Raw genomic sequence first — 27,945 nt, forward strand, 5'->3', positions numbered from 1 at the left:
TTCGTTCCTTTTGGCACTAATGTTTCTTTGATTAAGGAAAGGTACCTTTTTAAATCCAACCATTTACGACTCAAGTTCATGACATAAAGTATTGGAATATACTTGTTGTATTGTTTCAATTTTGCAAGTTACCCTTTCATGTAAAACAATTATCAAGTCCACTAACCCACCGCACTTCTGCAACTTCACATTTTTATGTTTGGTCTATTAACTCTACATATAAGTTTTTGAATGATGGATGGGCCGAATAATATTCATATATCAAAATTTTATAAAATATCCAATAAAATTAAATACAACAAAAGATATTCACCGTTTTACGAGCATTGCATTGAGAAGTATAAAAATCAAAAATATAATTTTCTAGATATTTTTTAATCTCACAACTGGTAGCTGTGAAACTAATCTCTCAAGACTTTGAGATCACGTTAAGTGGGCAGGTCTCTTCCAACAAATACTTCTTCATACGCATAGTCGAATCCTGGACTAGATATTTAAAGAACTTAACTATTTATCAGTTGTGTTACACCTTGTTGTCTAAATCAAATCTGATGTTCTTTTTTGTTATAAGAGGAAAATTAACCGCCAAAGAATAATATTAGCTAACAACATTAGATCTAATGACATATATAAACAAAGGATGATGGTCGTCTCCCGACTTATTGCTGAGCACCTGCCACATTTGCATGACGCGCCAAACAATTTACTGTATTATTTTTCTCGTGCCCAATATATAGACACACAAAAACCTTGACATTACATGTCTCTGATAGAATATATAGAAACTGAACACGCAAAAACCTAGCCCTAAAGAGCAGTAATGACTAATGACCATGAAGACAATCAGAAAAGCAAAATATGATGTTTATTTACAAAAATAGAAGCAGAAAATAATAATTATTAATTATACTTTATTGTTTGTAACCATTTCTTATCTCTGAAAAACATTAAAAAAAACATAAAACCCAACCACTCCACCATCACCACGCTTTTTCTCTTTCTCTTTCTCTTTCCCTACACTGTCAGTGTCTTCCTTTTTTCCCCCATTTCATAGAGAAATAGAGAGAGAGGAAGAAGAAGCTCAAGCAGCTATTCACAACAACAACAACAACAACGACGCCATCGATTTCACAGCTCGTAATTCCTCTCTCACTGAATCGTTCTACGCTCTCTCTCGCTTCAGAATCATTCATCATTCAATTCGCATTGTTCGTTCGTCCCTTCAAATCGACGAAACCAGTGTTGCTGTTACGACCAAACCGCCGCAAAAAAGTGCCACACACGCACACACGCACACACTCTTTCTTCTGAGATGCATCGATTGTTGTGTGGTCTGGACCCGATCGAGGAATCGCTGGCGTGTTGATGGAATCGGCGCCGTCTGTGTTTCAGTGTTCGCCATTCCATGGAGTTCATGGTTCGGTGTAGTTCTTCCAGATGTTGCAGTAAGCTTCGATTCGCTGTTTTCGTTTTCCAGGTAAACTCTGCCGGTTCAAGAGTTTCTGCTTTTTGTTTTGTTTTGTTCAATGTTGCTCTAGCTTTTAGGGCTTAGGTTTTTCTGAATAATCTGTGAAGTGCTGAACCGTGGTTTGCTTTTGATTTGTAGCTTAGGATTGTGAGGTGAATTTGGAAGAGTTTCACTGTTTGAGCTTTGAACATTCTAATTTTGAACGTTTTTGATACTTTTTCTTACGTTTTTTTGAGGATCTTTTTCTCTCTCTCTCTTTGATATGCAGTTTCCATGTCTCTTTTACTGCACACCCACATGGACATTATAGCCACCTTGTTTTAGAAAATTTCATGATTTGGCTGACGAAAATCAAAATAATTATGAAAATTAAAAACAATGATTTATAGCTTTTAAGGAGTTAGGAAGTTTGATTGAGCTGATGGGTTGCCAACTTTAAAGTTTCTTTTTCGATATATGTTTAGATTGTGTGTCTGCGTTGCGTTTTTGATCTATTCATTGCTTGAAAGCAAAATTTGGGGAGTTTTGTTTCTTGATGTTAATTTAATAGAATGCGTGTAAGAATATGGATAGTATGGTTGCTCAAGTTGGATGTCTATTTGTTAAATCATGCTTCAGATTGTATTGATATTGGCATGGCTGGAAGTCAATGATGCAAAGCTCCAAGAAGGCTTGGAAGGGAGGGTTGAGAACGTTGCTTCGCACTCTTGCATACATGACCAGATACTTGAACAGAGAAAGCGACCTGGTCGCAAGGTCTATTCGATTACCCCGCAAGTTTATGAGCCTGGTCTTTCGAAACCCCTTCAGCATCATGGAAGGGTGTTACTCAGTTTATCTACATCATCGGAGCCTCAAAAGGATGTAAAGCAACCGATTAGGATATATCTAAATTATGATGCTGTTGGACACTCCCCTGACAGGGATTGTCGAAAAGTTGGTGATATTGTCAAGGTTAGTTTTAAAAAAATGGAGAGTTTGTATATCTAGCCATAACATTGATATTCTCTTTGACGTGTACTTATTAATGTTAATCATTAATCTTCTATAACAGCTTGGAGAGCCTCCCGTCACTTCGCTTTCTGGTTTGCCATCTTGTAATCCTCTTTCTAAACCTCCAATCTTTGGTGATTGTTGGTATAACTGCACTTCTGAAGATATCTCAGGAGAGGACAAAAGGCAACGTCTTCGGAAGGTTATTAATATTTTTTATCTTCATTTATTTGACTGTTTCGATAGTAAAAATGGCCGTCTATGTGGAGCCCTGGGGAAGGGTCCGACCCACTATTTAGGTCTAAAAGTAGCTAGCCTTTCATTGTACCTGCCAGAGGCTCATTTCACAACTCAAACATGTAATTTCCAAATCACATGTTGACACTACATCCATGGCACCAAGGCCCCTCTTTTATTTGGCTGATGAGTTTACATAATGCTGTATCATTTTGGCAGCTTTTATTTCCCCATTTTTGGGGTACGGCGTTTTAGAACTATACTAATTGTTACAATATTAATATTTGCATAAAGATTGGAATTGGATAGAGATGTTTACCATCAGTAGAAACTTATTGCAGGCTTTAGGTCAAACAGCTGACTGGTTTAGGAGAGCATTGGCTGTGGAGCCTGTCAAGGGGAACTTGCGACTGAGTGGATATTCTGCATGTGGACAAGATGGCGGCGTGCAGCTTCCTCGTGAATATGTTGAAGGCACGGTCCATTTGTTACATTCCTTTTGTGGAAAATTTAGTCCTTTTATAACATGGTCAGAATTATAACTTCTTTGTTCACCTTCCTCAGAGGGAGTCTCTGATGCAGACTTAGTTCTTTTGGTGACTACAAGACCTACAACTGGGAATACACTTGCTTGGGCAGTGGCATGTGAACGGGATCAATGGGGTCGTGCTATAGCGGGTAGGTTATACTTTAAATATTTTGGTTTAAATAGTTTAGTTTAACTTGCATTTGGGATACTTCAGAACTGAAAGAACTACTGTTATTTTTGTGTGCAGGACATGTTAATGTTGCTCCTCGTCATTTGACAGCTGAGGCCGAGACTTTACTATCAGCTACTCTTATACATGAGGTTGGTTTGGTTTGGTTTTTGGTATAAATGAGTTAATTATGGTTGACAATATGTTGGCACTGTACATCATAAGCCTATCCTTTTCAGGTTATGCATGTTCTCGGTTTTGATCCTCATGCCTTTGCTCATTTTAGAGATGAAAGAAAAAGACGTCGCAGTAAGGTATAGATACATAAACCGTTGGTTTTTAAGCATATTTTCCTCCATGTTCAAGAATTTGAGCCTCACAACGCATGTGTTACTAAATCATGATTTCTTTTCCCTTTATTCAGATACAAGAGCTTCTTGTTTTTGCTCTCATATTACAATTATTCTTATAGTTCACTTTGTAAGATATGTCAATTAAAATCCAGGAAAGTTCAATACAATTTCTGTTTGTATTGGTGGAGACAAAGTTTAATGATTCTAGTGAATGATGTTAAGGGGCATGTTTGTATAGATGAGTGGCACTGGCACATTTGTATTATATCTTTTCCTATTTTTAGAACTGCTCTCTGTTTTTTCCCCCCATTATATATATTGAAAGCTATTCTTTTTAATACTCTTTTCCATGTCAAGCATTTACTCTCACATTTTGGAAGTTAATCATTACTTGTCTTTGTAGGTTACTGAACAAGTTATGGATGAAAAGATTGGGCGGATGTCAACACGTGTGGTGCTTCCACGTGTTGTCATGCACTCACGACATCATTATGCGGTATTTGCTTGGGAGCATATTCTCATTTCTCCATTATTTCAATGTTGTTTTTTCTGTTTTGATATCTACCAAGTCCTTCATCAGAAGATTCAACATATAATTGATGCGTGATTTGTTGGCAGGCATTCTCAGGAAACTTTACTGGTTTAGAGCTGGAAGATGGTGGAGGGCGTGGCACATCAGGTTTTTAATTTCATAACTTCTGTTCCTTCATGAGATGAATGTTTTCCTCTTCCTTTATGTCCTGTCCTATGGAATTTTGTTACCTTGGTAAAAAGTACCTGCAATTCCTGTAGCATGCAAAACCCATTTTCATAGATAAAAGCTTATTTATTTGTTTAAATTACCAATCCTCATCCCCCTGCCCACATTTTTGTTTGTTAGAATAACTATAACTATCATTATGCTCAAGTCTAATCAATATTTGCAGTAGGACTAGTGAGTCTTGCCTGTTACAGTATCATGTTTATAAAGTATGCTTTAATAATGAATTGAATGGTTTATAATTTGTATATTATATGCAAAATGAAATATTGAAATTGTATCTCCTTTTTCCATAGTCCATAGTAAGATTATTAAAGAAAAAGCATTAGCTTCCTTTGTCTCTATTGCATGATGTTTCTAGTCAAAGATGTGCTTCTGCTACCGACAGGTGAAATTATCAATTCAAGTTCTGTAATTGGCTTACAGGGTCTCATTGGGAAAAAAGGCTTCTCATGAATGAGATCATGACTGGCTCAGTGGATACAAGATCTGTAGTTTCAAAAATGACTCTAGCTCTCTTAGAAGATAGCGGATGGTACAGGGCCAATTATAGCATGGCAGACCGTCTTGATTGGGGTCGCAACCAGGGTACTGAGTTTATTACCTCCCCTTGCAATCTCTGGAAGGGGGCCTATCATTGCAACACAACACAATTTTCAGGTTGTACTTATAACAGAGAGGCAGAGGGTTACTGCCCAATTCTAACCTATAGTGGAGACCTTCCTCAGTGGGCTCGGTATTTTCCACAGGCTAATAAAGGTTTGTAATTTCATGTCTTTTTTTCCAGTATTTAAGGCAATGCCAATATGTGTATGATCTATTGATGTCTTTTATCTATTGATGTAGCTTGGGGCAGATTCTGTTATTAATGTCTTACTGTCAAGCAATTATTGTAGTTTCTAGGCTGTTGCGTTCTGATTGGCATGTAACTGCTTTTCTTGTCTAATGAAACACAATCTTTTTCCTGTCATTGGTGGTTATTGTAAATGATTCTGAATACTTTACAATGGGTTGCTTGTGATGAAATTCACTATATACTGGTTGTTGCAGGTGGACAATCCTCATTGGCTGATTATTGCACTTATTTTGTCGCGTACTCAGATGGATCATGTACAGATACTAACAGTGCACGGGTACCAGATAGGATGCTCGGTGAAATTCGAGGAAGTAACTCTAGGTCAGATTTTTGACTTTGGACTTGTAATCTAGTCTGTAGTACTTGTTTTATATAAAACATGAAGGTTTAGAATTTCTAACTGTTCCCTTTATCTGCAGGTGTATGGCCTCATCATTAGTGCGTACAGGATTTGTACGAGGTTCTATGACCCAAGGAAATGGTTGTTATACGCACAGGTGTATCAACAATTCTTTAGAGGTATAGTTTATACGTTAGAGTGTTAAAAATTAGTGAAATGTTCCCATTTCCGAATTGCTTTATGTGATTCTTTAAGGTCGGGTGTTGCCTTTTTAATAATCTTTGATACTTCGAATTTCTAGAGTGTTCTCTAATTTGTTAGTTCTTGGCATGCATCAAATTGACTTATATATATGCTAAATAGGGCTTTTTATCCTCTCTTACTGAAGTCAGTGTTTAACGAGCCGTGCTTATTTTGTCTGGCTTGGAGAAGACATGTTGAAATACTATATCCTCTGTCTTTCAATGATAATCTGACAATGAGAACTTGATTTAATCAAATTTGAAAATGACACGGACAAGTTATTGGCATTGAAACTAAGGAATTAAATTTGGGCTTAAATAAAACTAAAAGGTTTAATCACCCCCCCCCCCCTCCAAATAAATAAATATATATTGATATAGTAATTGAATTGGTGTATTTTCCCCCTTTGTTGCAATGATTTCATGTTTATTGTTCTTTCCTCTTCGTTTATTCTATTATTAGATAGTATTTTTTTTGAAAGTCTATTATTAAATAACTTAGATTCTGAAGAAGTGATTTTTTATGTGACAATCATATTTAAGCAAATTACAATTTCTTCATCAATGTTTGGACATTCAGTAATTGCTGCTTTCTTATTCCTCTTTTTCCTTTACCATAAAAGTCACTGAATGAATCTCCATGTTGCATACAGGTTGCTGTGGATGGTATCTGGAAAGTCTGTCCTCAAGCTGGTGGACCCATTCAGTTCCCTGGCTTTAATGGTTAAGATCACTGTTATTTTATTTGCTTACACACTATTAGGTTCCCATATGTTGATGGCTTACATTTCATCAATTTTTCATTAGGTGAATTAATTTGCCCTGCATATCATGAGCTCTGTAACACAGACACAGCGGTTGTGTCTGGGCAATGTCCCAGTGGATGTAATTTCAATGGAGATTGTGTTGATGGAAGGTGCTCCTGCTTTCTTGGATTTCATGGTCATGATTGTAGTAGACGTGAGCTCTATTTCCCACACTATATTTCAACTTCAGTATTCATTTTGCTTCTACTGCCAAGTTATCTTCTTCTTACAGCAGATTGTTCTCTTACTTTCCTTTATAAGAATTTGTTATCTTAACTTATTCCAGGTTCCTGCCCCAGCAGTTGCTCTGGCAATGGCATGTGTCTCTCCAATGGAATGTGTGAATGTAAAACGGGCTACACTGGCATTGATTGTTCAACCGGTAAACTCCGAAGTTTTGTTCTTGACTACATTTTCCTTCCAAGACTGTATATCTTATAACTTATAAGTGATACATGATTATGAGTCCTGACTTTTTTGACCCATTATTTTATGGTTTCTTAAACTTTTTTGCATCCCCATCATTAGTTCTTACTTCTTACCTAGTCATTATAATCTATAACATAACTAGGTTGTAAAGTACCATTCTTGTACTTGATTACTGAAAGTATTTTTTTTTTCTGAAATGGATTGCTGAAAGCATTGATTCCATAGTAAATTAGGTTAAAGTGGGCATGAGCTTTTTAATAATGTTAGTCATATGAAGTTTATGGGAGTACTTGAACATACATGCTGTATTGGGGTTCGTTAAGAATAATTAACCTCAGTTTTATTAGATGAGCCATTGGGATTTATAGTTTATGTATATTTTGCCCCAATTTTTGAATTATAGTTGCATGTTATTAATTTTAAAAAAATTGGATCAGTCTTGCTAAACAACTCTTCTTGTAGGAAAACATGTATATAGTTATTGTAAAACATAATTAAGTAATTGGCTTGTCCTGATATTTCATGCAGCTATTTGTGATGAGCAATGCAGCCTTCATGGCGGGGTTTGTGACAATGGAGTCTGTGAATTCCGTTGCTCTGACTATGCGGGATACACTTGCCAGAACAGCTCCATGCTCCTCTCCAGTCTTTCAGTTTGCAAAAATGTTCTAGGAAATGATATTTCTGGGCAGCATTGTGCACCCAGTGAACCTAGCATACTGCAGCAGCTAGAAGAAGTGGTTGTCATGCCCAACTACCACCGATTGTTCCCCAGTGGTGCTAGGAAATTATTTAATATATTTGGCAGTACCTACTGTGATGAGGCAGCTAAACGGCTTGCTTGCTGGGTAAATACTATCTTCCACCCTAAATTTATATTTTTCTTTTCTTTTTTTTAATATTTTTTATTCTTAGTCATGCTCAACTTAAAGTTTGCTACTTAAATGAAATTTTTATTTCAATTTAGCCCTTCATTTCCTGTTTATTTCACGCATTATTATGCATGGCATTGACCTTCCATTCTGATAAAACAACAGTACAAGTCAACTTTAGTTGGTTTTTAAAATAATACATGGTGATTCCCTTAGCTGTGAGATAATCTTAACTTTTGATAGATGTTGATTCTATCATTGCCAAGTACTAAAGTGTTTTTTTTAATTGCATAATGCTTGATAACCCAGTTTCCAGAAATTTAAGCATAGTTGGTATTATTTCCTATTTGTCTGAATATCTTGGTATTTAATTTCCAGATCTCAATCCAGAAGTGTGACAAGGATGGAGACAACAGGCTCCGAGTATGTCATTCTGCATGTCAGTCTTATAATCTAGCATGTGGAGCTTCACTGGACTGTGGTGACCAAACCCTTTTCAGCAGCAAGGGGGAGGGTGAGGGTCAATGCACCGGCTTTGGCGAGATGAAATTATCGTGGTTTAATCGTCTGAGAACTAGTTTTTCTTGGAGAAATAGTTCCTCAAGAGGAATATTTTTAAGACATAGGCAGCTTTAGCTTAATTTTCTTTTTCTTAATTCGGGGTCGGGAGAGGTGGTTGGGATGTAATTTTAACAGGGTTATTGAAGGAAAAAAATGGTGGCGTGTAACATTTTAGATTTAGGGATTGCTCACTCATCCATAATTGTCTAAAAAAAATGGGATGAGGAGGTTACATATTTGGCTTTCAAAGAGAGCCTTTTGTAGAGAGAATTAGGAGTGTTTGGAAATGGATAGTAAATGAGGGGAAGTAAGAAAAAGAGACGAAAAGGAAAGGAAAAAAAAGTGAAGCTGGCATGTTTAATGTGAGCTTTGGCCGAAGGCCATCAAAGAAGAATTTTTTAATGCTTCATTCCTTTTCCATATTTGATCAACCATTTCCTGTATATATTACTTGATGTCATTATTTTCCTTTAATTTACTATTTTTAATTTGTTGTCTCTCTGTTTATATTTTGTATATGTGCCTTTTCTTACTATGCACTTTTAAGTTGAAGTCATTGCATAGCCGAAAAGGAAAAAAAAAACTCCAGTATTGTTGTTGTTTTACAATACAAGGATTGTTAATCTTTATCACTAAAATTGTTTATCTCGTTTTTATCCAGAAATATTAGAAGACAATCAAAATTTAGAGATGAACTATTTGCGAGGGAAATATTACAGTTGAACTTGGAATGTTTAACCATTACTATTTCACAAGACTATTAAATATTAATCTTATCCCTAATTCTTGAAATATGAAATAAATTTTCAGGAGACATTAAGCTTGTTCTTCCAACTTAATGAAAATTGTACTAGTTGTGATTTTATTTTGGTACATCGGAAAGATAAATTGAAATTGACATGAATCGATCCTTTGATCTCCCCCTACCCAACCTATATGTCTCTCAGCCCACTTGAGTTATCATACGAGGACTGTACTAGTTGTGATTATCACTTCTTTTGATATATATTACAAGAAAATAACATGGTTCTTGAGCTCAGTGTAATTATATTGATAGAACTAAACTTGAAGAACCCAAACAAAGCATCATGCTAAACCGACCAGGAAACCAAAGATTAATAGATAAATAATCATGATTTGGCAGTTAAGTTACGTTATATCTTTGCCCTAGTGAGTCGAAACAATAGCTTTTAATGAAAGAGAGAGTACAAGATAGTAATATAACTAAAACATTATAGAGAGTGAAAAAATTGCCACACAAGGTCCTTAATGATTGTTCTCCTTCCACTGTGCACACCCTAATTGGATTTTCTAAATAAGGAAAGTTGCGTTTATTTTATATTTTTAGGTTTTGTTAATTATGTGAATTAAGAGGAAAACTTTTTTTTTTTTTGCTTCATCGGAAAGGGAAGAGGAAAACTTTTAACATAAAAGAAAGGAGGGAAACATAAGGAAAAATATGAAAATTGATATGAACGGATTTTTTTTTTGGGCAGAATGGAGAAGTATGGACTACAAATATTCACCAAAAAATATTTACCTACAAGCTCCCTACATGTATTATGGAATTAACTCCCGTGAAATATTTCAAAACCAATAAAAGTTACTAGATTCGATTATTTTGTAATAGACTATATTAATAATAAAACAAATTAAAACATGAAAATATAAATGTTTAAAATATTTTTATTTTGAAAAATTCTAAAAAGTTGTCTGCCTGATAAGAAAATCGTTTAATAATAATATGTACGCATCTCATCATGATTGTTGAAATCATAATATTGGTTAAAAGAATCAAGAAAAGTAATTTCTTTAATTGGATAATTACCTAATTAATAAAAAGTTAGTAGTATAAATTTAAGTTGATTCATTATACCTCACGTCTTTTTATGACAAGGTTTTCCCAGGAATAAATGTAAAAACTCCATCTATTCATATCGTAGTAAATATTCAATTTTTTTTTACAAGATCTCCCCTATTTAAAATCTTATGACACGAGAAATAGAACAAATAATTTTCACATGATAAATTTTTTTTATATCCCATACTCATAATTGAGAAATCAGATTTATATATAGAAATACATCAATTCATTATATAAGAGTAAATAGAATCATGGCACAGTTTATAAAAATATGCAATTTCAAAGCGATAATAAGCTAATTTAATGGTAGTATTAAATTGACAAGAACTAACACAAAAATAGAATATTTGAACCATGAATAATCCAATATCAATATGCTACTAGCGTACTACTACCCCCTAACAAGAAAGAGGGAATAAAATTAAAATCCATAAATTGCTCACTAAACTTAAACACTCAATGTAATGATGAAATAGATTTAATGCTATTAATAAACTTTATTTACTACATTAATAATAATAATGACTAGGAAGATCCATTGGGGCAAAACGTGATGCTGTAATCAGAACCAGAACACGTGCACGTGCTTGTCGCATCATCGTAAGCGTAACTGTAAGCCGTTGGACACGCACTCTTGAAAATCTCCGAGTAATGCGTCGGCGAACATGTCGCCGGCGTCGCGTGCTCGCCGGTGCAGCAAAACTCCGTCGTATTAAACGCCGCGCACGCGCTCTTGCACGCAACCACCTCGCCGGTGCTGTTTTCCCCTTTAACCTGCAGCTCCGCCGGGCAGGAGCCGTTCAAATCCGCAACACAACCGGCGTACTGGCAGTCACCGGTTCCTCCGGTAGCCCGTACCCCCATTCCCACGTTGTAACCGTCGACCAAGCTCACGTCATAGAAGTCCTTGTTACCGTTACTGGCGGTTCCGATAGTGAACTCGGCTAGCGTCACCGGAGGGACACCTCCTCCTGTGCACTTCAGTCCTCCGGCACAGTCTCCGGTGGCGCAGTTTCCGTTCCCGGTGCCGTCAAAATTGCAGCCGGTCCGGGCCCAGAAGCGCCCGGACCAGCCTGACGGCGCCGTCACCTGAACGGAAGCGCCGGGTGCCAGGGAAAAACCGCCATCACCAAGAACCGCTGCGCCGTTGCCTGAAAGAGTTCCCGGCCAAACTGTGTAAGTGCAGTGATTCTCAAGGGTGAACAGTGTAGCAGATGCTACATTACCTGCAAAAAAAGTTCATGCATGAATTAACAATTCTATGAATTTCATGGATGAATCAATGAATAATTATGCGGTATAAGTAAGTCCTTTTCTTTTCATCATAAAATTTCTAATAACACTTGGTATAAATTTACAATTGCAATTGGAAACCGCAATTTGAAACCCCAATTGCAGTTACAAATCGCAATATGAAACCATGATTTTAGGAGACATGAGACCAATTTACTAAATTATGTAACATGCTACATTAGCAAGCTACAAAAATATGATTTCATGAACAAATTAAAAACAATAGATATAAAAAAAGAAATCTGAGTGCTTTAAAAATTAGCACAAGGGAATTGTTGTTTACCTAATAGGAGGAGCAGGTGGAAGATGAAAAAGGCTTTGGAGTTTAGGGTAAGTGCCATGGCTTAATTTGAGATAGGAAAAGCAGAGAGCAAAGAATGGCGATTGGGAAGTTGGGGTGAACAAAGAGAGAGTGGAGGAGTGGATATGGAAGTATTGCAGGGTAGTGAATTTATAGTGAGCGAAGCGTGTGTTTATTTTTGGAGGTAATCTAGGGTTAAATAATGTGGCCCGATCTTTGTGTGAGAAATTTAAGATTGTGGGTCATCTTGGTATGGGACTTGCCTAGACCACTAACCGGGAATCTTGGCTACACGATTGCTTGCATGATGCATTAACATAAATGTTATAACCGACTTATATTGTAATTATTAAAAAGATTTCTTAATTAATTAATGTTTTATGATGATTTAAATCAGGTGAGAGTGATGTACAATAAAAATGAGATGTACCAGAAAATAAGGTGAGAGTACCACTGATAAAGTGTTAATATAGGGGTAAGCAAACAGACGGTAAGTATGAGAGCACGTGTAGAAAAATATTTGTTGGGAAAAATATATAATTATTTTTTGAATGAGTGATAACATCTGCTAAAGACAAAAAAATTACTCATGTGAGAGTAGTGTTATTTTGGTCTTGGCTAAGGTATTCCCACAACCGACAGCTGTGAGACTAATCCCTCGCTCCACAATCAGCGCACTAAGCAGTAGAGGACTGACCTAATGTTATTACGAGAGATGTGAACATTAAATCATCACTGTAAAACTAATATGAGTTATTGAGATTAAAATTTGATCTAGTGGATACATGTAATTACTCCATTAGTTACTAGTTAGTCTGGCCGAGTGACAAATTTGTCTTGGTTGTCCTATTTAACCAATTCAGTGTTCATTTAATTACGAACCATTTGAACCGATCACAACATCCTTTAATCATGAGCTGTTTATGATCACTTACAAAAGTCATGTGATTATTTAAAAAGTCACATGACTTCATGTTTTAATTTTGACCGTTCATGATCATATTTAACAGTCGTGATTTATTATCAAGTTCACACCTAAAAACGTCTTTCTTGTAAGATATATATATATATATATATATATATATATATATATATATATATATATATATATTGTTCTAAGTTTTTCTTTGCATAATTACTTCATTTAATGTTTTTTTATAAAACATGAATTAAAAAAATCTAACAATTGAATTATATCTCAACAAGATTATATCATATTGGCACACAAAATTTCGATCAAATATGACATCTATAGTATTATATTTAAAACTTTTTATTTTCTAGATTGAAATTTTCTCATCAAGTATCTACAATTTTGAAGTTTTATGAAATTTTGTATCATCGATTTACTTATTTAAAACTTTCCATACAATTTTTAGATTTGTTATATATATATATATATATATATATTAGAGAGAAAAATATGTATTGATATAATGATGAGAAGATAATTAGGATATACAAACTTTTAAAGGGATCAAAAAGTAAGAAAAATCGTAAGAATCCCTAAAGAACACAGCTAGAAAACGCTAACCAGTCCAAATAGACCTAACAAAACCCCACAGAAACTATACACGCTCGCCTATAGAAATACAAAAGCGAACTACAAAGCCCATAAAAGCCTCCAAACAACCCACGGAACCCCTCACAGCCCATCAGGAACCACCCAAGAAACCCAACAACTGGCAGAAACCGATAAAGTGTTAATATAGTGGTAAGCAAACAGACTGTAAGAATGAGAGCACGTGTACATATTTGAGTTCCTAGAAAAATATTTGTTGGGAAAAACATATAACTATTTTTCGAATAAGTGATAACATCCGCTAAAGACAAAAAAAATTACTTAGGTGAGATATTACGAGAGATGTGATTAACATTAAATCGTGACTGTAAAACTATATATGAGTTATTGAGATTAAAATCTGATCTAGTGGATACATGTTTTCTTTAAAAAAAACATGATTTTATATTTTAATTTAACATTTACTCTTATATTCTTTTAGAAAGACATAATTGATAATTGATATGGGGTCCATGGTGGCGATTGAGGTTGAGAATCCATGGAACAAGATGTATCCCAGGAGGTAATTGTAAAAAGCACTTCGAAGTCCAATTCAGTAATGGATCAAATAGAGAACCCTCAAAGTTTTAAAGAGCAAAGTGAAAATAATTATGATAATGCTAAACTTATAAACTTCGCCAAACATGTATTTATAGAGATCAAATTAGAGTATTTATCCTATATTAGGTTGTCATGTAGTTGGCCTTAAAAGTTAGTTGTTTATGATCACTTAAAAAAGTCATGTGATTTTTTAAAAAGTCACATGACTTTATGTTTTAATCTTGACGTTCATGATTAGATCTAACAGTCATGATTTATTCTCATTTTTACACATAAAAACATCTTTCTCGTAAGATATATCTCATATATGGGAATGTATCTTATGAGAAAGGTGATCTTATGTGAGAAAATGAGAATAAATCACGACTGTTAGATCTAATTATGAATGATCAAGATTAAAACTAATTAATGGTCACATGACCACTTAAAAATGTCATGTGACTTTTTTAAAGTGTCATAGGACTTCACCTTTTAATCTTGACCATCCATAATTAGATCTAACGGTCGTGATTTATTCTCATTTTCTCACATAAGAACATCTTTCTCATAAGATACATCATCTACATATATACACGAGAGAAAAATATGTATTGATATAATGATGAGAAGATAATTAGGATCTATAACCTCTTTAAATGATCTAAAAGTAAGAAACAATCGTAAGAATCCCTAAAGACCGCAACTAGAAAAATGTTAACCAGCCCAAATAGACCTAACAAACAACCCACAAAAACTATACACGCTCACCTACAGAAATACAAAAGCGAACTTCAAAACCCATAAAAGCCTGCAAAAACACCCATGGAACACCTCACAGCCCATCAGGAGCCACCCAAGAAACCCAACAACTGGAAAAAACCAGAACCACCCACTGGTTGAGCTAAGAATACCTTATAGTCGAGATCTAATTAGCAATCTCGAAGTAGGCAACGTCATCTAAGCATTCGTACACCATAACAAGACGTTTCCCCGTTAGGAAAATACTCCTCTCCTAGGTCATGATTCCATAAGGATGTGAGAGCTCATCTGGTAGCACCATCAGTTCTTTCCTTGTCGCCACTACTTTGCCCTCAACCATTGTCACCAAAACAGGGTAGGTCCCAGAGTGATTCTTCCTCTTACTTCTCATTGCTCCAACCTTCTTACGCTTGCCTCTCTCCCTATGCATTTCCGCAACCTCACGAGGTAGAGAAACATTACCAAAATCCTCCCCACCCTCCAAAACCCCAAAGCCTTGTGAAACCCAAAGAAAGAGAGAGATAAGGGGGTTCGAAGACATGCAAACAAGGTTTGTGGCCAACAATCTCAGGGAAAAGCGAGCAACACTTACAATAAGATTTTGAAATGAAACAAGAGGATTAATTATTTGGCTTAGATCCGAACTTGCAAGCAACATCTCAATATCACACTCAAATTATGAGAATCAAAATTAGTTGTAAGATAAAGATATTCTTTAATTTTTCATGCTAACTCCATTAATTTCAAATTAATGCAGTCCATAATTAAAGCAACCCGATTGGAAATTGAAGTCAAAAATTCAATTCCATTACAACAAAAATAATTGATTTTAGTGGCTTTTTTTACAACTATCGGCGGTCTTTAACCGCCAATAAATGTTCTTGTGGTTGTTCCCCAACCACCACCTCAATGCATTTCATTTCATTTGCCTATTTTCAGTTATCACCTCTACGATGATGGTTGCATGGTTGCTCGCATAATAGTTCATTCTGGTACGACAGTCAACAAGAGCTTAGCTTTGAGTTTATTTGCCTATTACCTAGCTCAAATATCATAATCAATCTCAACTTCATTTACCTAGAATATGAATAACTCTAATTCATCATCTTCCCTGAGGTGATAGTGAGATTTAAAATCATATATCACTTGTGTAATAGGACATGCTTGTTCTTTAAAAGCGTGTGTTATTTTAACGCGACACTAAAATAGTCAATATTTTAAAAATGATGCCACTAGCCCACTATCATGATGAAAAGGACAATTTCATTTTATTCAAAAATTGATTATATCATGAGTGCACAAAATATGATGATAAAAAACTATGAATACATATAAAACAAATGCTCAATAGTCAAAAATACTAATTCGTGAAATTTTCATAGTGTCATATTTATTTTTAAATTTATGATTATTTTCACTACTTTATCCATCATCATTGTACATAACATTTTTTTGTTATCAATTATGGTAGATTTAAATTTTTTAATTAACAATTAATTGACCAACCATTTTTTAACTTTTTTATTTGAAAGAACCATTTTTTAACTTACTCCTAGAGTTAATGAATCCCTCCTCATTTAACATTATTTATTTACACATTTATATTTATATTAATATGATATTAATTTTAAAATAATTATCAATTTAATTATTTGAATTTATTTGAATTTTTTAACATAAAAATTAATACTTTTTAACTTTTTAGTTTCTAATACTTTTTAACTTTTTAAACTTTTTAGTTTCTAAAATATTCAAAGAGGGTGCAGCGATGAAAACTTCATAGAGTGTTTAGTATTTTTTAAAATATAAAAAGATAGTAACAAAATCTTAGTAAAATGATAAAGATAAAAAATTCTCGTAATCTCTAACCTAGAAGCTGCCTCAAATAGCTTATTAAAAAATCTATAAGCTATAGAATTAAGCCCATTTACCAAACATTTTAAATGTGCTTTTAAGCAAGACAAATACGTTTAAAGCTATTGTTTTCCATTCTCTCTCTAAAATTTACCTCTCTACTCTCTCTTTTTTTATAGGAAAACGTTAGTTGTTAGTAATGTTAGTAAATTAGTCTCTTCTCAAGGTTCGAACCTTGGACCCTTCATCCCACAACCCTTATGTCCCCTCTCTACTCTCTCTTGACCTAGCTCAACCTGGTTTGATTGGGTGGTCGCCGCTGAGTACGACATCAAAACCCCCTCTCCTTTCTTCGTCATTGCATCCCTTAGTTTTCTCCTCCTTCCCTTAGTTCTTGCCTCCTACTTCTGTTTCTCGCCCTTGGGTGTGCTCCCATGCTTTGGCCGAATTTGCTCAGATTTGTGTTCCTTGCTCGCGGTGGACTTTGGGATTGGAGAGTCGGTTGTGGTCGTGTTTGGTGAGGTTGGGGTGAGAGGAGGGTGTACCGGGATGTCGACGTTGTTGGGCTCTCCTTCATGCTTCTCTTCGTTCGCCGCTCTAGTTGCAGTGACATCCGTCATTTCTACCCTCGCCCTCCGGCTTGCATGCACCTTTGGGTTGTTCTTAATCCGCCGCCTAAGCTCGTCGTATTCTCAAAGGTCACTTTCGGCGATAGAAGTGGTGTTTGAGGGTGTGGTTTTCGTGTTGGTTGGTTGCTAGTGGGGTGTCGTCCGGTGTTTGGATCTCGTGGTTGTTCTCGTTCTTGATCTTTGTCAAGGTCTTTGAGGCTACATTTGCTTTCTGGCCTTTGCCTTTTGCTGTTTTTCGATTGGGTGTTCTTCTTGAGGGTTGTTGTAGTGGATCTAAAGGTGGTATGGAGATAGTGTTGGCAATTTTGTTTGCGTTTTGCTCATCTGGTCCCTTTGTTTTTTTTTTATGTTTCTATTTCTTTAGGCTTTGGGTATCGTCAACTCTATGACGTTTATTGGTTTCTGTTGTTAGGTCTATTGGTTTGCACTTTGCACAACTTCGATGAATCTCTATTTTTTAGGTGTCATGCGACTTGGTATGTTCCTGTTCGACTGAACCTATGGCTACTTTCAAATTCAAATGAGGACCTCTACTAGTGATGCAAGTGATAGAGGTTGTTGGTTTGACGTTAAAAATACTTGTATGTGGGGTTTTTAGAAGTTACTAGAGAATTTGTGTTGTAGTGGTTGGATTTTTATCATCTTTTTGTTTGCTTGATTATTGTACTCATATTGGGAAGACACGTTTCTCAAATTTATCTATAGGCTTAAAAGCACCTTTGATCCCTCACTTACCCTTGGCGTGCAAGTGGTCCCTAACAAAAAACAGTTGCACTTTGGTACCCTGACTTATATCTCAGTTAGCAACTTTGATTTTCCATCCATTTCGTTAAGAAATTAATAGTTTCTGGACAAATAAAAACAATAATAAATAAATAAATAAAAGATCAAAAATCTAGAAATAAGATGAATGCTCATCATCTTCATTACCTCGAATCAATAACCCACTTGCAGAAAAAAAATCTCCATCTTAATCAACAAAAACCCATGCCCCGAATCAAATATTAAAAGGCACAATACCATGCTTGTTCATTGGGACTGAATCTGCGATGGTGGCGACGAAACTCTTGACCTATCAATAGAGGGTGAGAACTCAATCAGGAAGAACTTCCTGTCATCAGTGAAGGAATGACCAAGATTTCTTAAGGGGTGTGAAGTAGTTGCTTCAGCTATCCCTAGTTCCTTACTAACGCAACTTCAAAAAATTAAAAATATAATATCTAATATATTAACAATTTAATAAAATTACTTTCTTTAATATTTTCTAGTTTTGAATTCTGAATGAGTGTCCCATGGACAATCATTAGCATTTGCTATGATAATATAAGGCTTTGGGTAGTAATATAGCGAATACTGATTTTACAACAAAATACCAGATGTAAAATTTATACCTTTTATTTCCTGGTGCCGTTTGAGCAAAACAATGAAAATCAAATTAACAACAAAATAATGAGCACTTCAATATCAAGACCAAGACCAAAATTGTATACTGACATTTAAGACGGAGAAGCCTATTCACTCTTGTTTCTTGCTGTTATAGAGTGCATGAACATAATTTGTTAAAGGCATCATTTGAAATTTGTAGTTTGTTGCAATAGAAAGATAGGCACAAGATAGGCCTACATACAACTTGAACCAAATGAGAGAAAAAAAAGTGAAGTAAGTAAACATGGCAGTAAAACCAACTACCATAGTAAAAGTGAGTAGGCCCTTGAATGTAGAAAGTTCCTTGTCATTTACTTGGTTAGGGAAATGGCCTTCAACCTTGAAATCAGAAAGCAATTGGTCCTTGATCTCGAATGTATTCATTAGCCAAGAATCAGCTTTGGCTTCAGAGGCTGGAATCTCCTCTACAGGAATACGCCGAATATGCAGGTGTACTTCTGAAGGATCAACCCCAAAAACATTGTCCAGAAAGGAAGGACACTGATTCTTGTATGCAATTGTCACATCATATACTGCATGCAATTGAGAGACCAGTTCAAAGGACTTTAAAAGAAGAGCAAATTTAGAATAGAAATTCCAGGACAGTTGGAATATTGTGTATCACAAGATTATTGAACACCTAGTACGAGCGAACTTGGGTATGTGAGCTAGCATTCTATTTCTCCGGGGAAAGTTACTGAACATAAACATAATGAATACACATACAAAGAGATGCACTAACAAAGCACAAAGTATGCTAAGTGATCAAGCCACTGCAAGGTAAAATGCATGAAGTACTTGTTAGAAATATAGTATAAAACAACTCATGTGTCTTCACCCAACAACTTAAACTTCTTTTTTTTTTTGATAACATGCGGGGCTAAAGCCCAAACAACAGAAATTACACAAATCTAGGGTGCGAGACCCCTTTAACATCGTCCCTAATCAGAGAAAGAAGGGAGCAGGGGACATTTTCACTGTTAAAAGTCAACCTCTGCAGATGTTTTGTTCATGACATGGTATCAGAGCCTATATGATCAAGTGGTCTAGACTTTAGAGTTCAATCTTTGTTGCCTCCATTATTCTAATATATTAAGTTGAATTTCAGCAAATGGCAGATGGACTTGTGTATTGTCCACGCTTCAAGCCTAATGTGCGCTCTTGGTTGAGGGGTGTGCTAAAAGTATAATATAAAACTATTAATGTCTCTTTAGCTAAATACTTCAACTTTTGGGATAGTTGGTCCATGAAAATACCAAGTCATAATATTAAAAAGCCAAGTAAGCTACATTTTGTTATACATATCACATAATTTTATAAATAGCTACCATAGAGTCATTATGAATTCACCGAGTATCAGAAAAGAAGCACCAGTAAATTACAAAACAAACCTGCATCCAATGAGCCTCGTAGAGCTTCCAGGCAAGCATGGAAACCTTTTGTTTTTGGAAGTAATACATTTGTTAGAACAGGGAGACCAACTTCAGCAGCAAATTTTTGACTACTTTTACACTTCTGTTCACTGCATAAAAAGCAATAGGAAGCAATATGTCAAATGTGAGCCTTAGTTAGATTATATGTTGCTTATTTCAATGGCATAACATGATGTTCAAATTTTAGCATGCTACTCAAACCATGATTTAAAATGCATACAGACAAAATGTCAAATAAAATGATCTGTGTAATTGCAATGAGTTAATATCATTGATGATAAAAACACAGAAATTAGAAAGTGAGATTCAAGTTATGATGGATATCAGGGAGTACGTATAATCTGTTCCTTCAGGAAAAATTGCTAGCCATAAAGGATCTTGGGGATCCTTAAATGTTGATAGCTTTTGCTGCATTATTTGCTCATCTATCTCCCACTTCCTCTCCACAGCAATGAATTCCAGAATGTGAAATCCCCAACCAAAGATAGGCAGTTTCATCAAGCTGCTCTTAAGGATGTACTTTATGTATCCCAGTCTTCCCTTTCGAATTGCAAGACTCCACAAGTACATCCAATCAACCTCAGTTCTGTGATTAGCAATGAGTAAAACACGTTCTTTCATCGGAACGCTATCCCCGGAAAAGACAACTCTAGTTCTGTTTACCGTTTCAAACAGAAAAGGCCATAAAGATAGCCAAAGTCCAAAGAAGAATGACACTGCCTTCCTACTAAAACGTGTACTGATTAGCTGCAATCCTAGAACTGCCAGTGGTGACAAATAGACTAAACATATAAAAGCTGTAGAAAGAAACACCACTAAGCATATCAAACCCCTTAAAATCCTAAGAGGGGTCAAAGGGCGGTGCTTTAATGTACTATCAGATTTGAGAGGCTTGCAAACTTCCATCTTCTTCAAGGAACTCAAGGAACTGTTGAAAAACCTCCCTTCTGCAATAATGTATTTTAATGTTATTCGATAATCCCACAAATCCTGGACAAGTATAATCACAATAACATAAATTCACACCTATTTACAATAAGTTAAATGGGAAGTAAAGCATAATGTTTGTGACAAGTTCCTCCCAGATACAGCAAATAGAAATATATAAAGTTATGAACACTCATCCGATCACAAATGTTTATAGGTTGAAAGAGATGCTTTTCCAGAGATTTAAGTTCAGTGTTCCTTTCAGCAGGGACACTCTCAAGCACCCGAGAAACAAGGTAGTAACTAATAATTCCTTTAAACAGATGAATGATCAATGCAAGTTGCCAAAAAAACTTGAAAACAATACATTCAATCTTAGTAGTTTAGCAGCACCTCAGTCCAGCAATTTGCAAGCGAAGATGAAATACCAAATTATCAATTATTGACACACAAGTAAAATTTCCAGGCAAACAACAATGCAGTAATTGATAAAATGGCAAGTACTGATTCCTTTCAACTGCTGAATGATCATTTGTACAGTAGTTAAAGAACTTGCAAACAACACATTCCAGTTTACTTAAAAGAAAATCATATTTCTGCCCACTTTTACTCTCCTTAAAAATTGTATAACTGGTTAACAATATCATAACTTCATAGGCAGAAAATGGTCAAAAAGAATGGTCAAGGTAACTTAATCACACAACCAACACCTCTGAAATAACAGGGGATTCTTACAAAACTTGAGACTTTCTGGTACTAGCAACATAAGAAGCCAACAACACCACCTCTTAGTACACTCCAACCAACCAAATAAATGCTCCAAAGCTATCTTTCTCTCTTGTATTAAACTCACACCTCAAAGTTCAACCAAAAAATAAGAAATTCAAACCCATCTTAACACAACAGAACAGTGCCCTTTTTTTCCTTGCAGAGAATATGTATGTTCTCTCCATTAAGCACAAGATAGAGTTATTGGTGAATGATTAATGAATATATACGTTTCGAATCAAAAAACTGCTCACAAAGCTTACAAATTACGACAAGTGGCAACAACAACAACAAGAATAAGAAGAAAAATCTTCCCTTTTCCAACTAGTTGGGATTGAATACACGAATCACACAACCCCATAATGACACAAAGAGAACATATCACAACCAAGTACAAAAATATAATCCACATGCCCCACCCATGTTGAATTTAATTTGCAATACACTAAGCACGGTTTAAAATCCTCAAACAGAACATGAATAACGTATGAGAATTGAACCTAAACAAACAAACAAACATACATGTAAATGAATATGAATTTGTTGACTTAGGACTCACTGACCTTGCGAATGAGATTTTGAGGGTTTGGATAATTGACTAAGGTTCTGGTTGTTGTTGTTGTTGTTGTTGTTTATTGGGTTTCCCAAAGGGCAAGTTGTATGAATGGTGAATATCAATGGAACAGGGAATTGGGATACGGATTGGGGAGAAATCAGCAGTGATGCACCACACAGAGATCTGAAGCACTATTGGTTGGTGAATGTGGTGTATCAGAGAGAAAGAGAAAGAAAAGAAACAGTGCCAACGGATTAGGGTCCACCTCGGGATCCAGATCCTGTTGTCCCACTGGTCAATAAATGTCACTATGGTTACTATAGATTTTCGATCCAATTGGATATCAACTAGATAGCACATGCTTCAATACTCAATTTCGATCCAAATTCAGAATATTGGATAAACACATGATTTTCATAAAATTTATGGTAAAAGTGAGTTGAATTTTTTTTCGATAAAGCACACTTAGAATACATATTGACTTTGTTGGTAAGGACATGTTACTTCTATTTAGAATGTTGTATATTCGGTTTCCGGCTATCCATAATTAGTATGAGAGTCGTGTTCATGAGTGATCTCTCAGCGACCTATGATTTCAAAAAAAAATGAAATTAGTTGAAGTAAAGTAGCATACCGGGCTTGCAAGTAACCTTATAATCCACCAACCGCACTGTGGTTTTTGGCTTCTAGAAGCCTAATAATTATAATTTATAAGGCTCATGTATCATTGCTAACTTTGGTTGTGGAATGTTGCTGTTGGGCTGTTGGCGAACCATTCAAGGAAGCTTCCCCAACAAGCCGTAGACAAAAGGGGCATTGGTAAAGGACACTCCTCCTGATTGTAGTTTTGGTGTTTCCCATGGTGTCAAGAACAATACGTCCACAACATAGTTAATTCAACATGTTTGGTTTTGTTCACACCCCAAAAAGTGAAGGGGAGATAAATAATGCATAAAGTGTGATAGGTGATATGATAAGAAAGAATAATGTTTTTTTCACACCTTTAAGAGAGGTGGAAAGAGTTGGAATGAAGAGAGAGATAGAAAGAAAAGAAAAAGTAAGAGAGAGAAAATATGAGATGTGATAGATAATAAGAGGAGAGAGATAGAAACAAAAATAGATGGAAATATAGTATTTAAAAAATGAGGTGTGTATATATCATTATTGGATAAGAAATGATGAGAGAGATAAACACAAAGTTGAGTGGAAATGAAGTGGAAAAATAATAAAGGTGTGAATGAATTAAAGTTCATAGTTGATTGTTATATGAAGTTATCATTGGCTGATTTTCCGATCACCCGAAAAGGTCAAAAGACTCAATGACATCTCAGTCGACTATGAGGTATCGCAACTAAGTGAGAACCATAGAGACAAATGTTGTGACTTAGAGTATCTCCAATGCAAAGTTGCTAGTTGAGTTGCATAAACACTATTCTGGTGGACCCAAACTACAACATAGGATTTAAGCAACCCACACAGAATTCGCTCCGGCCACGGTTTCTTATTTTACTTTTAGTTGGACCCTACTATACCTCATATATTTATATTATCTCAAGGTCATGGCACCATTTAAGGCCTTGAATGAAAGATAAAAATATAATTTTTTAATAAAAAAAAGGTAGAAAGAGAATAAGCAACGTTGCAAAAATTTAAGCAATAAGAATTGTCATGTCATGTTACTCCAATGGTTGCCCAAAATAAACGTTGTTTAGGTGCTCCGACTGGATTAAGCAACTTGCATTGAAAATGCTCTTAGTTAAGATATATTTCGTTCCAACTAAAGTCGATCGACCATATGATAACATGCTTACTAACGATCGCACAAGGCTTCCTAGGGGCAACCATTATTTCAGAAGTTCTTCTACAAGACTTCCTAACAACTTGTAGAGACATCTACAATAGATTCCAAGTCTTCGAAAAAAGGTGTAGTCTTTCATTTTCATTAAACATTGCTCTTTATGCTAAACTAAGAGTTCATGTAGACTTTAATTAAGTTCTCTCCTTCTTCTCACTAACTCGAGTGTCGGAGTGTCTTCTACCGGAACATCCCCACCATGTCGTTGCATCTACATCATGCAATCATAGTCATTCAAGGCCACATACCGCCACCGAGGACAAGAAGAACCGAACAATCTCATTTCAAGAATAACATTTGACATCGTCTGTAAGGAAAAGCATATAGTGCGTAAAGGTCAAGAACGAAAAGAACAGTTTAAAATAGGATAAAATAGAATAAAATATGATAAGAATATAAATTTTTATCTAGATAATTTATTTTTCTTTCTTTTAGTCTTGATGTATGAAATGAAATTAAGTTATTTTTATTAATTTTCTTCTCATTTTATTCAGATCTTTTTCAAGAAGTTTGTTCCTTTATTTCACCATAAATTATAAAAAGAGCATGCCTAAATTTTATTAATTTCATTCTATATTTTTCAATTTCACATCATTTCATTTTTTGTTTTGGCACATGTGCAGCCTATGGTTGGATAATTAGAGATCATGAAGGGAACCCTTTTTTTTGTCAATGATGATGGGAACCTTTTAGTGGGCTTCTCTGTTAAATTGTTGGGCTGCTGCTCAATTATGCATGTTGAACTCTTGGGTTATAATCCATAGAATAAGCATTGCTCAAGCAAAGGAGCTTCTAAAAAAATCTGCCATCCGATTCCTTAACGAGGGTTGTCATCATTTTCATCCTAGTGTTGTTGTGGTAAATGTGTTAAACAAATTGGTTAGCCACAACCCAAACATTCATTGGAAGCATATGATGTCTTTGCATAAACTGGATGGAATATACTTCTTTTTTTGAAAATATGGATGGAATATACTTGTCGGCATGCGAATTTGTGATATTCTATCTTCCTTTAGCCTAGTCCCTTTTATGCTTCATACTTGTAATACAAGAGTTCAAGGAACCATATTCTGTTTTGCACTTTACTATTGTTACCTGCACATCTTCGATTTGCAATTCCTTTACAAAAACTCCAAAAATTAAGCTATGTCCAAAGTCTCCAACATTTTAGAGACACCAAGTTGGACCAAATAATCAACCTAAAATAAGAAGGAAAAAAAATCAAAAGAACCTCAATTCTGTTTGGATTCACTTCTAATTTGAATCCAAATCACTTCTTTCAAAAAGCTACAACTTGCAGCTTCTACCCTCAAGGTGCATATGATTGTGTGTCATTTTCAAACTTCAACCAAACATGCACTCAAAACAATCATTTCCCAAAATCAAAAAGGTCAAAAGAGCAAAATCAATCCCTTATTCCCATACCCAAATTCAAAGTCTCTGTGACTGCAATTCCAGTACTTGTGTTCTTCCTTGTGCAATGCACATTCACATAGGACTTCAAAAAGAGGAAAAGAATAGCAGCATTCAGAACAGAGTTGAACACCCAAGCTCCAATCCCATTACACCCACCTCTCAGAAAATGCAAACAGAGCACCCCAACGTGACAAACCAAGTTACAACCCAGAAGCAGAATCTGGCAATTCACGGTGAACGAAAAGCGCTTGTTACAAGGAAACCCCATTTCATTCCAGAATCTGTACCCGTAAACAACAGAGTAAACCAACGTCGAGAACAGAATCGCCAGAACCTGAAACGACTGTGAAAATTCAAGCCAGAGGAACGAGGTGAGGAGGAGGATGGAGTGGTTGAAGAGCCTGAAGAACGAGAGCTTCCGGTGGCGGAGGATGATGAAGAAGGTTCGGAGCAGGTGGAGGAACCGTGAGAGGTAGAAGATGTAGGACCAGAAGAAGACACGGCCGGAGGGGCGGGTCCCGAGTGGGAAACAGAGGAACCACTCCATTGGGGTGGTTCTCGTGCGCCGCCATAGCCACCGTGTGTCGCGAATTTCGGCGGCGGCAGAGAGGAGCGTGCCGGCGAAGATGGTGGCGGAGAGGAGTGACATGGCGAGGCCGTGGATTGCCGGAATGGGGCCTAGCGGGATGGGGCGGCGGCGCCGGAAGAGTTTTAGGGTGAGGTGGAGGGTGACTGCGGTGGTGATGTAGGCGGCGATGGCGGTGGCTAGGAATGGCCACGTGGAGCCCCATGATTGGGCGGGGCTCCACCGGAACCACACTATGGAGGGGTGGTCTAGTAGCCAATATTTGAGAGGCTCTATTATTGTGAATCCCATTGGTTAGCTTAGGACTAATATGAAGTTGTACTTTGCAATCAAGGAGTTAAGGAATGTGTTTGTGTAGAATGTGAATGTTGATTTCAATCTATCAAGTTAAGGTTTGTTTTTCTTGTTTGCTAAGGTAAGAATTTAGAATATGAATGTAATATTGTGGATGGGTAGCTGCTTAATTTGAAAATGAGAAAGGGTCTAGTACAAGGATTGGAATTTGGACTAGGAATGAGACCTGGTCAAGTTAATGTCAAGTGATGGCATCAAGACTTTGTTATATATGTATTGGGGTCACAATTCATGAGTCTTTATTTGGAAATTCAGAAAGTTTTCTTTGTTTGATGGTAGCAGAGACTACTCAGAGTAGATTTTGATACCATTAGAATGGAATTAAGTTGGTTTAAGGAGTATGTGTTTGATTTTCTTAAACAATATTTAAGTTTGAGTTTTATGTAAAATCTCACCTCTCGGCAGCACATAAAACAACCGATCATCATTCTTTTTGGTAGATTTTTTTTTTTAGATAATCATCATTAATAGTTATTAATTTTTTATGTAACAATCTTGACCTTTAAAAATAAAAAATCAATGGTCAAACTTGACGATTTTGCTATAGATGATTCACTTTTGAGAACTAGTCTCATTAAAATGTGAGTGTTTGTGGTTCATTAGATAGCATAATTATTATTCATGGGCGTTGGTGTGAGTTATGCCTTTCTTGGCAGCTTCCTGGCATGATTGAGTCGTTTCATTTTGATTGTCACCGCGTTTGCATTACTTCCTGGGTGTTGTTTTTTATTGGGGATGTGAGGTGACGGTCCAAGCTACCAAATCAAAAGTAATGCTAAAAAAGACTTTGCATCTTGCTTTTTAAAGGCAAGAGAGGTTATTTATCATGTGTGAATATTGTATTGGAAAAATCACTCATATATTTGGACAACGATGTTTGTGTGAAATTTTCTAAATTACCAAGATAAATATTAAGTAAAATTATCATAGGGAAAAAATATTTTAATATGTGTTATAAACAGAAGATTTTTATAGCATACATTAAAATATTATTAGGCTATATAAGCTATCGTGACATTATCGTATTTTTATCTTGAATAATTTAAACAACGTTTGTTCATGTTTGTATTCAAAGACCTGAGAACAAGTCTTGAAACCCAAAAGAGGCTTGACTATAAAGTATAAACAAAACATGGTCCATGTCTGTAGTAAAGTTAGTGAGAGAACAATTATTGGAGGGTTCAAGATATAAAGTGGGTGTGCACATTT

General features: G+C 35.7%; 4 protein-coding genes across 4 annotated transcripts; 1 reads left to right on the plus strand and 3 right to left on the minus strand.

Moving 5' to 3' along the window:
* Positions 1 to 980: 980 nt before the first annotated feature.
* Positions 981 to 9,112, plus strand: LOC130717669 (uncharacterized). The gene is made up of 17 exons (XM_057568000.1): positions 981 to 1,477; positions 2,087 to 2,422; positions 2,523 to 2,663; positions 3,040 to 3,172; positions 3,263 to 3,376; positions 3,475 to 3,548; positions 3,636 to 3,710; positions 4,153 to 4,245; positions 4,368 to 4,428; positions 4,936 to 5,268; positions 5,560 to 5,686; positions 5,785 to 5,884; positions 6,601 to 6,670; positions 6,755 to 6,907; positions 7,040 to 7,135; positions 7,711 to 8,030; positions 8,433 to 9,112. Exons 1-17 carry the CDS (start codon positions 1,406 to 1,408, stop codon positions 8,688 to 8,690), a joined length of 2,556 nt encoding a protein of 851 aa, XP_057423983.1. The 5' UTR covers positions 981 to 1,405; the 3' UTR covers positions 8,691 to 9,112.
* A 1,695-nt stretch (positions 9,113 to 10,807) lies between these two features.
* Positions 10,808 to 12,229, minus strand: LOC130716561 (pathogenesis-related thaumatin-like protein 3.5). Its single transcript, XM_057566523.1, has 2 exons — positions 12,056 to 12,229; positions 10,808 to 11,705 (listed from the first exon to the last, which is right to left on the minus strand). The coding sequence occupies exons 1-2, from the start codon at positions 12,111 to 12,113 to the stop codon at positions 11,005 to 11,007; spliced, it is 759 nt and encodes a 252-aa protein (XP_057422506.1). The 5' UTR covers positions 12,114 to 12,229; the 3' UTR covers positions 10,808 to 11,004.
* Positions 12,230 to 18,880: 6,651 nt separating this feature from the next.
* On the minus strand, positions 18,881 to 22,838 carry LOC130718790 (probable 1-acyl-sn-glycerol-3-phosphate acyltransferase 4). Its single transcript, XM_057569416.1, has 4 exons — positions 22,533 to 22,838; positions 20,609 to 21,221; positions 20,233 to 20,363; positions 18,881 to 19,374 (listed from the first exon to the last, which is right to left on the minus strand). Exons 2-4 carry the CDS (start codon positions 21,178 to 21,180, stop codon positions 18,932 to 18,934), a joined length of 1,146 nt encoding a protein of 381 aa, XP_057425399.1. The 5' UTR covers positions 21,181 to 21,221; positions 22,533 to 22,838; the 3' UTR covers positions 18,881 to 18,931.
* Positions 22,839 to 25,434: 2,596 nt separating this feature from the next.
* On the minus strand, positions 25,435 to 26,982 carry LOC130721369 (elongation of fatty acids protein 3-like). Its single transcript, XM_057572158.1, has one exon. The coding sequence runs from the start codon at positions 26,671 to 26,673 to the stop codon at positions 25,786 to 25,788; it is 888 nt and encodes a 295-aa protein (XP_057428141.1). The 5' UTR covers positions 26,674 to 26,982; the 3' UTR covers positions 25,435 to 25,785.
* Positions 26,983 to 27,945: the final 963 nt, after the last annotated feature.

Source organism: Lotus japonicus, chromosome 5 (assembly GCF_012489685.1).
Source record: "Lotus japonicus ecotype B-129 chromosome 5, LjGifu_v1.2".
In the NCBI taxonomy this organism is placed as follows: domain Eukaryota; kingdom Viridiplantae; phylum Streptophyta; class Magnoliopsida; order Fabales; family Fabaceae; genus Lotus; species Lotus japonicus.

Coding starts and splice junctions, on each gene's coding strand:
- LOC130718790 (XM_057569416.1), bottom strand. CDS start 21,180: ATGGAAGTTTGCAAGCCTCTCAAATCTGATAGTACATTAAAGCACCGC. Junction 20,364..20,608: donor CCTGAAGGAACAGATTATAC/GTACTCCCTGAT, acceptor CTTTTTATGCAG/TGAACAGAAGTGTAAAAGTA. Junction 19,375..20,232: donor ACGAGGCTCATTGGATGCAG/GTTTGTTTTGTA, acceptor AATTGCATGCAG/TATATGATGTGACAATTGCA.
- LOC130716561 (XM_057566523.1), bottom strand. CDS start 12,113: ATGGCACTTACCCTAAACTCCAAAGCCTTTTTCATCTTCCACCTGCTC. Junction 11,706..12,055: donor CCACCTGCTCCTCCTATTAG/GTAAACAACAAT, acceptor CTTTTTTTGCAG/GTAATGTAGCATCTGCTACA.
- LOC130717669 (XM_057568000.1), top strand. CDS start 1,406: ATGGAGTTCATGGTTCGGTGTAGTTCTTCCAGATGTTGCAGTAAGCTT. Junction 3,549..3,635: donor CAGCTACTCTTATACATGAG/GTTGGTTTGGTT, acceptor TATCCTTTTCAG/GTTATGCATGTTCTCGGTTT. Junction 5,269..5,559: donor TTTTCCACAGGCTAATAAAG/GTTTGTAATTTC, acceptor TGGTTGTTGCAG/GTGGACAATCCTCATTGGCT.
- LOC130721369 (XM_057572158.1), bottom strand. CDS start 26,673: ATGGGATTCACAATAATAGAGCCTCTCAAATATTGGCTACTAGACCAC.